The sequence below is a fragment of the Sprattus sprattus genome (assembly GCF_963457725.1).
Source record: "Sprattus sprattus genome assembly, chromosome: 4".
Lineage (NCBI taxonomy): Eukaryota > Metazoa > Chordata > Actinopteri > Clupeiformes > Clupeidae > Sprattus > Sprattus sprattus.
Window position 1 is genome coordinate 6,247,665 of NC_137923.1, and position 14,739 is coordinate 6,262,403.

The 14,739-nt window shown below is 44.1% G+C and overlaps 3 protein-coding genes across 4 annotated transcripts; 2 read left to right on the top strand and 1 right to left on the bottom strand.

Annotated features, from left to right (window-relative positions):
- The first annotated feature begins 1,371 nt into the window (after positions 1-1,371).
- exosc4 (exosome component 4) lies at positions 1,372-3,176 on the top strand. Its single transcript, XM_080837907.1, has 3 exons — positions 1,372-1,584; positions 2,249-2,455; positions 2,646-3,176. Exons 1-3 carry the CDS (start codon positions 1,414-1,416, stop codon positions 3,003-3,005), a joined length of 738 nt encoding a protein of 245 aa, XP_080694033.1. The 5' UTR covers positions 1,372-1,413; the 3' UTR covers positions 3,006-3,176.
- A 209-nt stretch (positions 3,177-3,385) lies between these two features.
- On the top strand, positions 3,386-8,396 carry gpaa1 (glycosylphosphatidylinositol anchor attachment 1). Its single transcript, XM_080836493.1, has 13 exons — positions 3,386-3,407; positions 3,831-3,927; positions 4,054-4,233; positions 4,433-4,544; positions 4,625-4,772; positions 4,930-5,031; positions 5,151-5,347; positions 5,636-5,832; positions 6,008-6,161; positions 6,583-6,654; positions 6,838-7,034; positions 7,196-7,366; positions 7,612-8,396. The coding sequence occupies exons 2-13, from the start codon at positions 3,854-3,856 to the stop codon at positions 7,853-7,855; spliced, it is 1,848 nt and encodes a 615-aa protein (XP_080692619.1). The 5' UTR covers positions 3,386-3,407; positions 3,831-3,853; the 3' UTR covers positions 7,856-8,396.
- Positions 8,397-8,591: 195 nt separating this feature from the next.
- sharpin (SHANK-associated RH domain interacting protein) lies at positions 8,592-14,715 on the bottom strand. 2 transcript variants are annotated; one of them, XM_080837564.1, is made up of 9 exons: positions 14,251-14,715; positions 13,655-13,829; positions 13,380-13,469; positions 12,855-12,996; positions 12,409-12,499; positions 11,900-12,206; positions 10,245-10,339; positions 9,999-10,109; positions 8,592-9,348 (listed from the first exon to the last, which is right to left on the bottom strand). In XM_080837564.1, the coding sequence occupies exons 1-9, from the start codon at positions 14,503-14,505 to the stop codon at positions 9,292-9,294; spliced, it is 1,323 nt and encodes a 440-aa protein (XP_080693690.1). In that variant the 5' UTR covers positions 14,506-14,715; the 3' UTR covers positions 8,592-9,291. The 2 variants fall into 2 exon arrangements, with proteins under 2 accessions (XP_080693690.1, XP_080693689.1); XM_080837563.1 differs by having other exon boundaries at positions 13,380-13,568.
- Between the last annotated feature and the right edge of the window lie 24 nt (positions 14,716-14,739).

Below are 14,739 nucleotides of genomic sequence, written 5' to 3' on the forward strand. Positions count from 1 at the left end.
ACACATCAGTTGTGTCATTAGGCCAATACTGGGGCATTTTCTGTCCAGCATTGTTGAAATTATATGTCCAAAATTCTTTGCTGTAGCAGATTTTACGTAAGTACATATTATATATATATATATATAAATATATCTATATATATAAATCTATATATATATCTATCTATATAGATATATATATAAATATACATATATAGTCACCTTAATAAAAGATGAACCTTTGTATTAAAAATAAAATGTCACAATTTTTATATTTAATTTTGACCTGAAGAGGATATGATGTGTGCTAGCTGTATGCAATACAGATTTACAGTTACTGCTGTTTGAGATTTTAATAAATGCTGAAGATCACATTTGGCAGATTTTGGTGCACAGCATATTAGAAATGCATTTCCAAAAGGAATAGCTTTATATATGTGTGGAATCATTATCACCAGATTCTCAAGTGTGAATCACTAATTAATATATACACCATTTGTTATACTGGGATAAAAAACGGATTCAGGCCTATGTCTAACCCTTACAGTAATTAACTTCATTAACACTACAAGGTGCAAAAAGGGATTTATAGCTAAATTCAGATATGGTCCAGACTCCCATGGCTAGTAGTACTTAACAACAGCTATTTAAAACATGGACCTCAGTCTTTTATCAAAGAATTCTATGATTTAGGGCAGGTGCGGTTCATATTAAAATAACTAAGTCTACCAATACAGCTGGTTATGAAAATGCTGTGTACCGTATTTGCATAGCATACTTTGTATACATAGTGGCCAGGCAGTTATAGTAGTCAGGTAGCTTTCATTAGTTTATTTATAGAAAACCATGTCTAAGGACGTCTTCAAAGTGGTGTTGTCTGGTGAAATAAGATCTCGTTGAAAGTGTAAGGTAACGAAAGGCTTGAGAATGACGGGTAATTAAGATCCTTACATTTAAGTATCCTCCAACCCGTCTGACGCACCCAATAGAGTATGGACGCCGACTAGAAGTTTGTAGAAATTGGTGACGTATAAGCAGAAACTAGAGGGATAGCAACATACACTTAAATATAATGTGTCTGAAGTTTATACAGAGACGACATACACATGCATTTTATTGAACAGAATCGAATGCGGGCCCGGGTCTCCTACCCAGTTATTTCAACAACACGGGCTTCATTTGGTCAATTTTTTTTTTCAAATCCCATTCAGTCTCTCAGGGATAAAAAGAAAGGGGACCTTGCAAAAATGCTAATCTATTCACACATACCATGCTCAACCCCACAATCAAATACACCCTCTGAATTTAGGTACCAGATTTGACCCGCAAGGTGCTCTGGGTATTGAGGTTTGTGCAACACACGTGGGTCACATCACACCGGAAGATCCGACTTCATTGCTATCAACAACTACTCCAAACTGTAGCGTTCCCAATATGGCTGGAATCGAGTTGCTGTCGGACCAGGGATATCGGCTGGATGGGAGGAAAGCCACAGAGCTTCGCAAAGTTCAAGCACGGATGGGCGTTTTCGGTCAGGCTGATGGCTCTGCCTATTTAGAGCAAGGAAACACCAAGGTACTGGCTGTCGTGTATGGTCCTCACGAGGTAAGTACAGATGCTCTTTGCATGTTGTAAGCACAGCAAAGTTTCAAAAATGTTCCTGCACAGATGGAAGTTAGGCAAGAATCTGCAATGTTACAGCCCACGACGTTGCCCAAAGGCTCTGTGTAAATCGTTAAATAAGGGGACATGTTGAGCTGTTTAGGAGCTGTGCACCTAAACTTTCGCTCTGCATCTCGGTCTTACTAGCTAGTTAGCAGATCATAACGGATGTTTTGCTCAGGCGCTCCTGTCTGTAAAGTCACAGCATGTACATCTTGTTCGTAACGTGCTCACATTCATATCTTCTCGGGGAAATTGAACGCAAAGACAACTGTAATCAGGTCCGTGAAACAAAACACGACCGTTTTAACCGTCACTTTCTGCAGTTGAATCTCCTTCCGTCAGTCAGAAGCTCAGAAACAGCCTTTGGGCCTTGAGGCTGTAAACTATTGAAAGCCAGAAGAACACAGATGTGGGGTCAATAAATGAAGGGAGGTTACTGCTAGGTTTGTGTTAAATATTTGTCATATTTCGGCCTACTTCATGTCATCCTCCATTGTAGCTCTATTTGTACTCCCTCTGCACCACACAACTCTATTTTACTTCATACGAGGGCTTGTCATTTGATTATTATCCCCCAGTTTGTAACGTTGCCCCTATATTTCAGGTGCGAGGTGCGAGGAGCAAGATCCTGTATGACCGGGCAGTCATTAACTGCCAGTACAGTATGGCTACCTTCAGTACGGCGGAAAGAAAGAGGCGGCCACACGGAGATCGTAAATCCAGTGAGATGAGCCTTCATCTGAAACAGACTTTTGAGGCTGCAGTGCTCACACAGCTGTACCCCCGGTCCCAAATTGACATCTATGTCAAGGTACCAACTATTGCGCTGTTGTTGCAAAGAAGAAAAATATTTGGGGATGCTCTGACTGATTTTAACTCCAGAATTGCTTTGGAATCGTTAATTTGCCTTGTTAAAGAAATTCAGTTTGTTTATTTGTTATGTATAACTCTGGAGGTCCAGTGTACCCTCAACCCTCTGAACTTGTACTCTGCCCCTACAGATCTTACAGGCAGACGGTGGGAACTACAGTGCCTGCGTGAATGCTGCAACTCTAGCAGTTATCGATGCAGGCATCCCCATGCGTGACTATGTGTGCGCCTGCACAGCAGGTTTTGTAGATGACACGCCGCTGGCTGACTTGTGCCACGCGGAAGAGAGTGGTGGGGGCACCTCACTAGCCGTGGCGTTGCTGCCACGCGGTGGGCAGATTGCCCTGCTGCAGATGGACGCTAGGCTCCACCAGGACCACCTGGACACACTGATGGAGGCAGCCATGACTGCTTGCAAAGGGGTCAGCAAAGTGCTGGATGAGGTTGTGCGGCAGCACCTGCAGGAGACGTCTGTCCTGACAGGAGAGTGAGCAGGACTCTGAGAGGGAATGGAAATTGGACTCCACTGCTCCAATGAATGAGTGGAAGAATTCTATGTGGGCTGGTTTTTCCATTCTAGAAAACTCTGTCCGGTCATGTCCTTTGCAACAGCGCTGTACTTTATATAAACTGAAAAAAATAAATCTTAGTTTGTTTTTTAATAGAGTGGTCTCCCGAGTGTCCTAACCAAAATAAACGTTATACCTGTGTGTTTGTGTTTATGGAAGGCCATGTAAAACTCAAAGTTAGTACACCTCCTTGCCAGAGGGGGGAGACAAAATTAAAAAGGTTACGCCGTGTAAACGGGCTGGTCCGGTAAATTGTTAGACCGGGGAGAAACAAGGAAATGCTGAGCTAGCCTGACACCTGCCGTCTTGCAGCAAGTGGAAGGGGTAGGTACAGATAAGTGCTAAATGTGTGTTTTTACGTGTTGCTTTGGTAATGAATCAATGTCCCTGGTATTGTGTGGCTGTTGAAATGGTATGTGGCACGCACATTGTCTCTTAAATTCACCTAACTTGCTATGTTTTTCATAAAATTGGGGTGGAGACAATGGATGAGCAGGGTGGTTGTCACTCATACGATGACCATCTCATCGTAAAATGGATTAAAGTACAGTTTATGTTTTGGATTGTTAGGCTGTGAAGTTGTAAACATGTCACCGTGCATGTTTTATATTGGGGGGATACACCTATTAATCCCTGAACAGATTCACTATAATTTATAGACTGGTTATACTGTCTTATATGAATTTGTTTTACTCAGTGGCTTACAGCCGCCAGGGTTTGCACATTTTGAAATTATTTACATGGCAGGCAGGGTAGTACTTCAAGACATCATGGGGCTGTTATCAGACCCAAACCGCAGGAGAGCTCTTACCAACCTTCTAACCCGCCTCAACACACCGATTTGGTACGTTTTCAAGTTTTCCTTATTGACATTCTATTCTGACTATAGATATAAATTCGTAAACGTTTATATTACTAATGACTTTAATATACTTGCGTATTGTATGCCCTGCCTTCGTGTTCTCTGTAGTTTGGTGTGCTATGTAGCTGGTTTGGCCTGGTTCATGGGCCTTGCATTTGAGCCGTTTACGCTGCGAACATACATGTCAGAGAATGCAATGGGGTCCACCATGGTGGAGGAGAGGTTCCCAGCCGGAGAGCGGGCTCTTGCCACAGGGAGGGAGTTTGCTGCTCACAAGAGGAAGGCTGGGTAAGTTTGTGAACCCTGTAGCAATGATGAGACTTGGGTGGGAGCAAGTTAAACTTAAGATCAGTTTTGTTACACCATTTTAAACAGGACATTCTTACTTGGGCCTCTAGGTTGTACATGTCCTACATGTCTCCATGTTGGTCTCTCTGTTTCACTCTCACCTTTCCTCATTCAATTAATTAAATATCTCTGTGTGCAGTGGGATGCCTGTAGACTGGTTGGTGAAAACCATGCAAGCCCGTGGGTTGGAGGTCTACACCCAGCAGTTCTCTCGCACCCTGCCTTTCCCTGATGAAAACAAAGAGAGATATGTAAGTGTGCACTTGGGTGAATCATCTAACCCAAATTTGGTCCTGTCAATCCTGAATTGTCTCTCCTGTATTCTCCGCAGATGGTAAAGGGGACTAACGTTTATGGCATCTTGCGCGCCCCCCGAGCGTCACGCACAGAAGCGCTGGTGCTCACCGCCTCCTGCAGCGAAGGCAGCGGCAACCACCAGGCAGTGGGGCTGTTGCTTGGGCTGGCTCAGTACTTTAGGAGTGAGTCGTGGTTATCCATCATTGCTTTGCTTTGGGAAAAAAAACTGTCCACTGTAGAAATGGACAAATGGCAACACACACCATAACACTGAGTCTTTTAATGTCATCACGAATGTTAAAATTGGTTCTCATACTATTTGTCGTGCTTGTCCTACAGATCAGGTCTATTGGGCTAAGGACATCATATTCCTTGTGAATGAATATGATCTTATCGGCATGCAGGCCTGGCTGGAGGGCTACCATCACACTAACATCACAGGTCAGTCTCATGTGCAACTAACTGAGAGGAATCTTAAGCCACTACACACGGACACACTCAGGCCACACACACTTAGCTCATTCTGTTATGCTTACCCTTCCTCTCCTCGGGTCCTTCAGGCATGGACTATACACCCCTTCAGGGTCGGGGAGGCTCTATCCAGGCAGCCCTCTCTCTGGAACTCAACTCTGATGTCATCACCAGTTTAGACCTGGTTCTGGAGGGTCTCAATGGCCAGCTCCCCAACCTGGATCTGGCCAATCTTTTCTATGCCTTCTGTCAGAAGATCGATATTCTGTGTACCATCCAGGGCAAGGTAACGTGGTCAGACACACTTTAGGGCATTCAACATCGAGGTTATGTTGAGCATCATATATTTTTTTGATCTTTAATTGTGTACTGAACTTAATGTTTACTGAACCGAAAAAAATATATGAAAGAACTTAAAGGTACAGTGTGTGGTTTTCAGTGGCATCTTATGCTGAAGTTGCTATTGTTAGATTACATTGATGTCAGTGATCCACGTTGTGCATGTTTATTCTGGAGAAGTGTGTTGGATGAACACGTGAAAGCACTGTTCCTCTGTGTTTATGTGGGCATATAGCTCCAGAGGAGTGACTGGGACACCCCGTCAGGCTACACCCATGCTGCCCAGACCATGATGCTGATGGTGATGAAGCAGGCCAGTGGGCGGTCCTGGGGGGACCACGGCCTCTTCCTGCGCTACCACATCGAGGCCGCCACCATCAAGGGCATCAATAGCTTCCGCCAGTACAAGACCGATGCCACCACCATTGGCAGGTGATTTGGCAGTCATGCACCATTCAAATTAAAAATGCCAAATCCTTAGAAGATATTAAATATATGTAGAGCAGATGTTTCTTCTCTCTCTTTTGAGAGACACTTCTCAAACGCGTGTTCAATTCATGAATTCCTGACGCATCTTCACACACTTGTGTGTGTGTGTGACTTATAGGCTTCTGGAGGGCATGTTTCGGAAGTTGAACAATCTTCTGGAGCGTCTCCACCAGTCCTACTTCTTCTATCTGATGCCATCACTCCACCACTTCGTCTCTATTGGCTACTACATGCCAGCGTTCGGCCTGCTGGCCGTGATCCTTCTTCTCAAAGTATCCTCGCCTAACATGTTTGTCTGAAACACTGGCTCTTTGGAGTCCAGTGAGATATCTTGGAAAAAGAAATTATTTCACCGTCACTGGAACCCTTTCATTCAAAGTGTGTATGTGGAGGGGTTATAGGAGTTTGGCCTTTTCAAAAAGGCAGTTCTCCAAAGTCTGTAAAGCATCACCATGAACTCAGTACTTTTGTTTGGGATTCTCATGTTGATGATTGTGTCTTAGCGACTATATTTCAAACACTCATGCATGGAGTAGAAATGGTTGCATGCATGTCGAAGGTCTTAACAATCTGTACAATACTGGATACTTGTCTGTTCAATACTAATTGGAAAGGTAGCAATGTGATGTATCTCCTGTATATGTTGGCACCATATAGGTGTTTTGTCTATGTTAAACCTTGACCACAGTACAGGCATTAGACCTGTGGGTGCAGCTTGGGACCCCACCCCCGGGAACAGAGGATGGAGTAGCTGGTGTGGAGCCGGTAGGAGTGAGATCAGATCGTTCTTTGAATATTGAATTATACGTTATAGGACATATTAGACAGATAGATAGATAGATAGATAGATAGATGGATACTTTATTAATCCTGAGGGAAATTTTAGGATATCCAGTAGCTTTTATTCTCTTCTTTCCTTCTTTCCTCTTTTTTTCCTCCCCCTCTCAGGCCTCGAGCCCCAGCGTGTTGTCCATCCTGACTCCGTTGGTCATCAGCCACATGACGGGGGCAGCTCTGTACACGCTGCCCATCCGCTCTCAGGAGATGGCTGTGGAGCACTTCCCTGTGTCTGAGACGGAGGCTGTGGTTCTCACCGCCATCGCTATCTACACAGCCGGCCTGGCCCTGCCCCACAACACTCACAAGTACAGCACACACACACACACACACACACACACACACACACCTTTTCTCTTTTTCACACACTCTCTCATACACATATACAGTCAAAAATAAATACTCTGCAAAAGTCCACTAGTTCAAAATAAAGAGCTTTGCCTGCATTCGCCCCTGTCTGTCTTCCCAGGTTCCTGGTGGGAGAGGGCACAGATAAGGGCTGGAAGGTGCTGAAGCTGGTGGCTCTGCTGTACCTGGCCGTGCTGCTGGGCTGCACCGCCCTCATCAACTTCTCCCTGGGATTCATCCTGGCAGTCACCCTGGTGCCCATCGCCGCCTTCGTCACGCCCCATCGGCCCAAGTAACTGCCCCGCTTGCTCAGTTTCTCCATCTCTTTTTGTCTCTGCAAATTAGAGCAGCCGCTGCCAGTGTTCCAACTCTGTCTTGAATGACGAAGTTAAGGATGGGAACACAAATGAATGTGATACATTAAGCATGACTGAGAAATTACCTTTTGAATAATGTCACTATATGATTCATGACTTTGTATCTGATTCTGTTCGCAGAAGAATGTTTATTTCTGTCTGTACTTGCTCTCTCCATCAGGGTGATAAGCACAACCATCATGGTTCTCCTGAGCCCTGGTTTCACGCTGCTCTACTGCGTGTTTATCTACCAAGAGCTCCAGGAGTCGCCGGTCTCTCTGGGTGAAGGTTGGATGCTCTACCTGTCTGTTATCTCGCAGGGCATCCTGGACCACAGCCTGTACGGCTCGCTGGTCTACCCTCTGCTGGCTCTGTTTGTCTACCCGTGCTGGTTGCTCTTCTGGAACATTCTCTTCTGGAAGTAAAGGGGTCACGTCTGAGCAGCGACCGGAGCACAGCCTGATCCAGAGTCAGCTCCCTCCCCCCCCAAGTGCTGTCATGACCTTAGAGATGAGATTAGACATGAACACTGATCTCAGGTCTGTGGTCTACCGGCCATCCTGGTTAAAAGGGAAAGTGGAGATATTACCAGGGAGGCTAAGATGCTGTAAGTACACACCAGATGGGAATGGACAGCACTGACTGGTTTAAGTTAATGTGTTTTTTTTAATTATTTATTTTTTTAACTCAAGACCAGGCTTATGCAAGTACCTTGGTGCATGAATGAGTTGTTATGCTGTAAATAAGTGTGAATATGTGAAAACAGATTTGCATAAGGTCTGGAGGACACCTGGCTGACACTTTGGTCTTGGGGTATGTTGGGAAAATGTCTAATTTTGTTTATGTTATGTGTTTATGTTATGTGTTTATGTATGTCTATGTTGTTTATGCACTAAACTTCAATGTTTTACATTGCGTGCCTGATCCACGCCCTTTTCACCTCAAGAGCTGAATACTACTAATAAAAAAGCCTATTTCGTAAAAAACGGAGATTCAGTTTATGTATAAGTCCAGTTCAATGACATTGACTGATGTATAAAATCATTTTTGATGGCATTTATTCATTTACAGTATCACCATAAAGCATGTTTTAGGTTATTAGTTAGGACAGATTTGGAATAACATTTGTTTTTACAGTCTCGCAAGTAGATGACATTCACAACTTAAATAATTTGCAATATAAAAATAAAAGCACCTAAAAACACAATGACCTCAATCACTCAGCCGGTCTTTTCAAATGAGATTGAATCTGGTCAGATAAATCCCTCAAGCATTAGAGAGGTAACCCATCTTATCTCTCCAACACTTTTTCACAGTTTATAGTTGAAAAGAAAGGAGGGGAGAACAAAGACTAAACCTTGACTGCAGAAGAGCATGCTACACAGCACAACCCTGTCAAAATCAACAGACACCTTGTGCCATGAGATGAGTCCTCAGCATGTCGCCACAGAAAAGGAGGAGAGCCAGGGTTGATGTTTTTTTTTTTTGTGGGTGATGATATCCTACATCGCATTGCAGAAGACACACGGTGGCGGATGGAATAATATGGACGTCCTGAACTCACCAGTGGTTTTCTGGTAGGATGACCTCTGGGTGGGCTGTGAGAGGCCTGTGGGGCAGGATTAGTCCATCTGGAGACTACAGGGAGGGGCGAGGGGGGGGGGGGGGGTAACTTGTGCTCCCCTTCATCTGTGCTTGAGTATGACGCCAGTCTTCAAAAGTTCTTGGCAGACATAAATGGTTTAGTCCTACTATGTGTTTGTGTTGGAGTAAAAACATTTAGCTGTGGTGTGAGTCAAGAGTTGTGTTGTAGTCAGGTGTGTGTTATGAGGAGGTCTCCACTATTAGAAGTAGTTGTGTTTCAGATGGCTTGGCTAGCCGTCCCACTGGTCCCTTGATCGACTTTTCTTCCTCTCTCCTTAACAAGAAAGAAACAAAATGTATGTTATTACATCAAGTCAATGGTCTGTTGTGGTGATGAGCCACAGAGATGCAGGAATGTTTTCTGCTGTCATCATTCAAATGATTACCTCTCCTTCAACAGCACTTTGTTTAGTGCTTGTGTGCTGCCCCTCGCTTCTTTGCACCACCTGATCTCTTCCTTGTCTTTTTTCTCTCTCCTGCCTAATTTAAAATGATACACATTCATGACATCTTGAGTTTGTGACTTCACTGACACGTTAACGGGTGCTAAGTACTCATACATACTGCTGGTCTATGTTATTGAAGGTCCCTGCATTCAAACCCCTTCTCTGAAGGGTGTAAGTCACAGCTGTGCAAGACTCATCATAAGCGCAATCACTTCAGCACTCTCTGACAACTTCAGCACCGCAGTATTTGGAGAGGCATCAACTCCCCCCTTCTCATCTTGATAATCAATGAACGTGAAGTGGTAGACCATTTGCTAATGTATTTTCTCACACCATGGCTGTTTAGAAGCAACCCAATGTCCCTTGGAAGTACTAATAGGCTGAGTACTAATTGGAAGTACTAATGAGTCTTCACTGACCAATATTCTCATAGCATTCCCACAGAAAAGTGTCCATTGCCAGGGTGTTGACCTCTCACCTGTTGGATGTGGCCCTGCTGGTCCGACTCTGGTCGCGCCATGCTACAGATCTCACAGCCGGGGCGACTCGCCTTGTTGATGAACGTGCAGGACGGACACGCCCAGCCTGCCTGAGTTGGAGACAAACACACGATGAGACAAGGCGTGATGGTCAGAGCGATTGTCTATTTGAAGTGTGACCTAATGTTCGGTCCACAATGAACAATGACTGAATGATGTCCGATATGTGCTGGGACCGCTGGTACCTGAGTGTTGCTGACACTGACGTTGGGCCCACCAAGCTCCAGCGCCTCCAGGTTTATCACGTCTGTTATGCTGTGCTTCTCAGCACCACTGCTGCCTTCTCAGCATACAAAACAGAAAAATACACAATACGCAAAAAACATAATGTAGGTCAATGGATCTGTTCATTTAAATGTTTTTGTTCAGATACTCTTGACCATGTATGGTACTCAACTTAGGGTTGTGCCGATGGACGATATCATCGTCCATCGTCATTTTTGACCCACCATCACGATGGATGGTAACCATCGTGATGCCACGCCCCCCCATATGAATTAAAGTCAGGCATGAAAATGAAATAGGCTACTGCTACAATATGCCTAATTGGCTTATTCTTATACAATGTATTATTATTAGGGTATTATGTCTAGGTTACAGCTTTTCTTCGTTTTTCCCACGTCAAACATTTCATGTTATTCACGTTATCTAAGCCTGCTCCTGCGTCGGGAAACTTGCTTATTGTCAACAGAAATATGACGTTCAACTTAGCGAAAGCATTAACTTCAGTGCAATGGCTACAAAATAGAATAGACACGAAGGGACAGAAGATAGCTCGATCAACTTCTCACATTCAAAGCCAAATTGCTATTTGGAACCACGAGGATATATTTGGCTTTGAACGAACAGCGGAGACTAAATATAGCAAGGGGGAGCTTCTCACCCCTCATTCGCTAACATTACATTGTTATCAGAATAGCTTGCTCCGTTGATTTCACATCATTTATCTGAGGATTATTTCATATCTATGTGAAGCCATTTAACATCATACAAGTGGTTGTGATCACCTTGAACCAAAGACTGCTTTTATTGGTGAGCTGATTTGAGGAATTAAACTCCAGCTGAAGTTGTTTCCTGGTTGTTACGGTTAAATACCTGCTAGCTTACTAGCTAGCTAAGGACACTTTAAGTTACCTTCAACGATTTAAATGAAAGAGTTCAATTTGCATGAAATGACAGTTAGTTATCTAGCTGATGTTATAGTCTCCTCGACTTAACTATACAATTATAATGGAGACTGGTAGAAACCCTCAGGGTGCCTGTGCAACTTATGAAACAGTTCATATTCACGAGTTCAAATATCCAGATATTAAAACGAATTCATCACAAGCTAGCAACTGCCAACAGTATGAACCTTACCAATGTGTATGTTAAGAATGCTGATAATAAATATGAAAAACAAGTTGTCAATGTGCAAGGTACCAATTGAATGGGTTCATTTATTGTAAATCTGACACTGCAAGAGTCGGTGCAGCCACGAACCTCACCGCAGCCACGAACCTCACCGCTAGTCACTGTTCAACATTGGTAAACGTAACGGCATTTAAAAAAAAAAAATGGGACTCCCCCCCCCCCCGACGAGACGATATCATCGTCCATCACGATGTTTCAATGTAAACATCGTCTTCTGCCAAATAAGGAGACATCGCCCAACCCTAACTCAACTGACTGAATTCTGAAGATCCATTACAGTGAAACTGTGTCTTTGTGCTTGGGTGTTAGGTGTAAGTATGTGGTGTGTGTGAATGTGTCTGTTATAGGTGTGTGTGAGTGTGTTCACACGTGTGTGTGTCTGCATAAGTGCATGTATGTGTGTAAGTGTGTGTATTAGGGTACTCACTTGTGCTGCTGTGGCTGAGTCTGGATGGCAGGGTGCTATAGCCCCTCCAGTCATGGGAAGCAGGCACATTGGTGTGTGTGGTAGGGCCCGGAGTAGGGGTGCCACTGGGCATGAGGAGGGCACTCTCCTGGTCCTGCTGGCAAAGCTGGCGGCTCAGGCGGGCCTGTCGGGCAGACAGCAGGTACAGGAAGGCCGTGTCGCCGTGCCGTGCCACCCCATAAGATGCCAGCGAGCGTATGTCCACACACAAGCACTGACCTATGACCCAGCGCTGCACCCGTGGGTGGAAGCCATACTCCAGAAAAATCTGCAACGTGGAGAGAACAACAAGGAACAATGCATTAGTCTCTCTTGAGAATCTGCCGATCACATTCATCTCAAAGTCAATCAATCTACCCTTCTTATAAGACACTAATAATACCATGGCTACAACTTTAGCTCAATTTGAGTTCTTGTGAATTGTGTTCCAGAGTAGATGAAGGTTGGTTCTGTAATGACATACATCTCACCTGCTGTTTGAGCGAGGAGACCGTCATGTGAGGGATCACTTTAACTGTGACACAACAGGAAGACGAGGCATCCTCCACTACCACAGCAAGACTGTAACATATATCAACAAAGTCATCACCAGTCTGTGCTAGTAACTGATCTATATATCCCTATGGCCATCAATGACACTGACCATTTTCTCATGCTTTAGTTTATTTCCATTCATCATAAGCATCTACTATGAATCTGTCATGGTTCAGGTTGCAAGCCATACCTACGACAGGGAAGTAAAATAAACACTGTAGCATGTTTCCACCGTCTGAATATCTTTGAGGACACATTAGTCACGTTTGAAGGCTTCATGTCAATGAAAATATAAAACAATGTAATACAACCAAGGATGTCCTCTGAATATCAGTGACACAGTGTGTGTACAGTATGATGTGTGATGTGAGTTTGCACTTACTTGATATCTTCATCCTCATAGTTCTTCTGTGAGGGCTGGATACTGAGTGACAACTGCTGCTGGGCCAAGGCTGTCGCATGCTGCATGGCAGAACTGGTATCTCCTGCCTCTATGGCTTTGGCTAACTCTATACATAGCTCCTCTGGGGAGGGGAAGAGAGACAGAGAAAGAGATAGTGAGCCAAGGACTCAATGCTTGCAATCTTAAACCAAAGAATCTATTCGGATGGCTGGCAAAAGATTAACTGTTTGAAAAGCTTTACTGTTCAAATGTATGAACGATGTTTAAGACAAGCTGGGCTTTTTTTAAATTAAAAACAGGTAATAGGCTATATGAGCATCTCCAGTGCATTTTTTCTCCACATTTTCAAAGGAGGACCTGCCATGAAAAGTCTGTGAACCACTGGTGTACACAAATTAGTTTTAATTATGGCAGTTGCACACAAGCAGAAGGACAGGTTTGACCAGACATGAATACCTTGAGGTCTTGTGGAACAAGTGCAGGAACAGTTTGAGGCACACTCACCTTTGGGTGCTAATTCTGTCGAACCCTGCTGTTCAACAGATTTAACATCCTGATGTACTTCCTCCACTGAGTTCTGGGAGATATTTGCCACTGAAAGATGATTCAGAATGAGGGACAGTGCGGTGTACATACAGCAATGTTTATGTCCAAAAGGTCTTGACTGGACGTTACGGAAGAAATATTGATGGACTGGGCACAACAGAGAAAGGTTCAGATGAGGAGGATGTAGAGAGTAGATGAGATGATGGAGAAATGGCCCAAGTTTTCACACTGACCTCTTTGGGCCTCCCTCAGTGATGACATCACCACAGTCGCCCATTCCTGGGCCTCCTGCTCACTGCGAAAATTTAAACTAAGGCAGTCATGTGGAGGTGTAGTCAGCCGGAGTTCATGGCAGCGTGGAGACTTTATCTCATATTTCACTGTCCGCAGGTCAAACTCTGCTAAAAACTAAAATGGGGCAAACAGATTTTAGGTGACATAATGGGAAAACAATCATCTTTTTTATGTTCAAATATTTTAACAAAAAATGTGGACAATATATACAAAACATGAAATGCAGTAAGGCTAGAAATAACTGGAGGGTTCATATTATCTCAAGGTCCAAGAAGAATTGGAATTAGTTTGGTTAACGTACCTTTGCGTAATAACTGAGCAAGAACTATGTAATAAGGTTATAAAATAATCACTGGACGAACTAAATCACAACAGAAGATACCGTCTTCTTTGCAATGGTACAGCAGTTACAGGTAGGAAGCTAATTCAGACAAAAGGCGTTCTCATAAATCAGACTCCACGTATACCCTTAAATAGCAACGCCTGCTCTTTGAAACTGCTCAGAACTATACATACTACAGTGTCATGACCTTACCACACTACGACCAGAACTGCAGACATCCCTAAGGGCTAATCGAAACTCTCCAGCCCGGCTTGGGTCCATGCTTAGTTGAAGGCGAAGTGTGTCATCCCCAGCTCCTGGGAGACAGAGCGGTCGGAGTCCCGAATGGCACACTGATACTCGTACCGACATGAGTACTGTATTGCAGGTGGATTGCAGTGCTCCCACCAGGATTGAGGATTGAGAAGGTGGCGGCATCTGAGCCCACCCGCCGGAGCTCAAAGCCATGTTGAGTAATTTCTATGTACCTATAGGTGTAATAACTTGATTTTGCCACCTACAGCCACACTAGTCCAAGTCATTACGTTGTCATATCACCACAAGACAGCCTGGCTTGTTAGCTGGCAATGAAACCCAGTAAAAGAAAACGAAAACAGGAAGTATGTCCGACGTTTATTTACTTCCCCCTGCAAAGATCAAAAATTGTCCAATGGAATACCCATGTCTACGGATTGTATACAT

Excerpts from the sequence above, each read along its gene's own strand:
- exosc4 (XM_080837907.1), top strand. The coding sequence starts at position 1,414 with ATGGCTGGAATCGAGTTGCTGTCGGACCAGGGATATCGGCTGGATGGG. Across the intron at positions 1,585-2,248 it reads TCGTGTATGGTCCTCACGAG|GTGCGAGGTGCGAGGAGCAA; the intron begins GTAAGTACAGAT and ends CCTATATTTCAG. Across the intron at positions 2,456-2,645 it reads AAATTGACATCTATGTCAAG|ATCTTACAGGCAGACGGTGG; the intron begins GTACCAACTATT and ends CTGCCCCTACAG.
- gpaa1 (XM_080836493.1), top strand. The coding sequence starts at position 3,854 with ATGGGGCTGTTATCAGACCCAAACCGCAGGAGAGCTCTTACCAACCTT. Across the intron at positions 4,545-4,624 it reads ATGAAAACAAAGAGAGATAT|ATGGTAAAGGGGACTAACGT; the intron begins GTAAGTGTGCAC and ends TATTCTCCGCAG. Across the intron at positions 5,348-5,635 it reads TGTGTACCATCCAGGGCAAG|CTCCAGAGGAGTGACTGGGA; the intron begins GTAACGTGGTCA and ends GTGGGCATATAG.
- sharpin (XM_080837563.1), bottom strand. The coding sequence starts at position 14,505 with ATGGCTTTGAGCTCCGGCGGGTGGGCTCAGATGCCGCCACCTTCTCAA. Across the intron at positions 13,830-14,250 it reads GCAGTTCTGGTCGTAGTGTG|TTTTTAGCAGAGTTTGACCT; the intron begins GTAAGGTCATGA and ends GCCCCATTTTAG. Across the intron at positions 12,500-12,854 it reads TATGAGGATGAAGATATCAA|TCTTGCTGTGGTAGTGGAGG; the intron begins GTAAGTGCAAAC and ends TATATGTTACAG.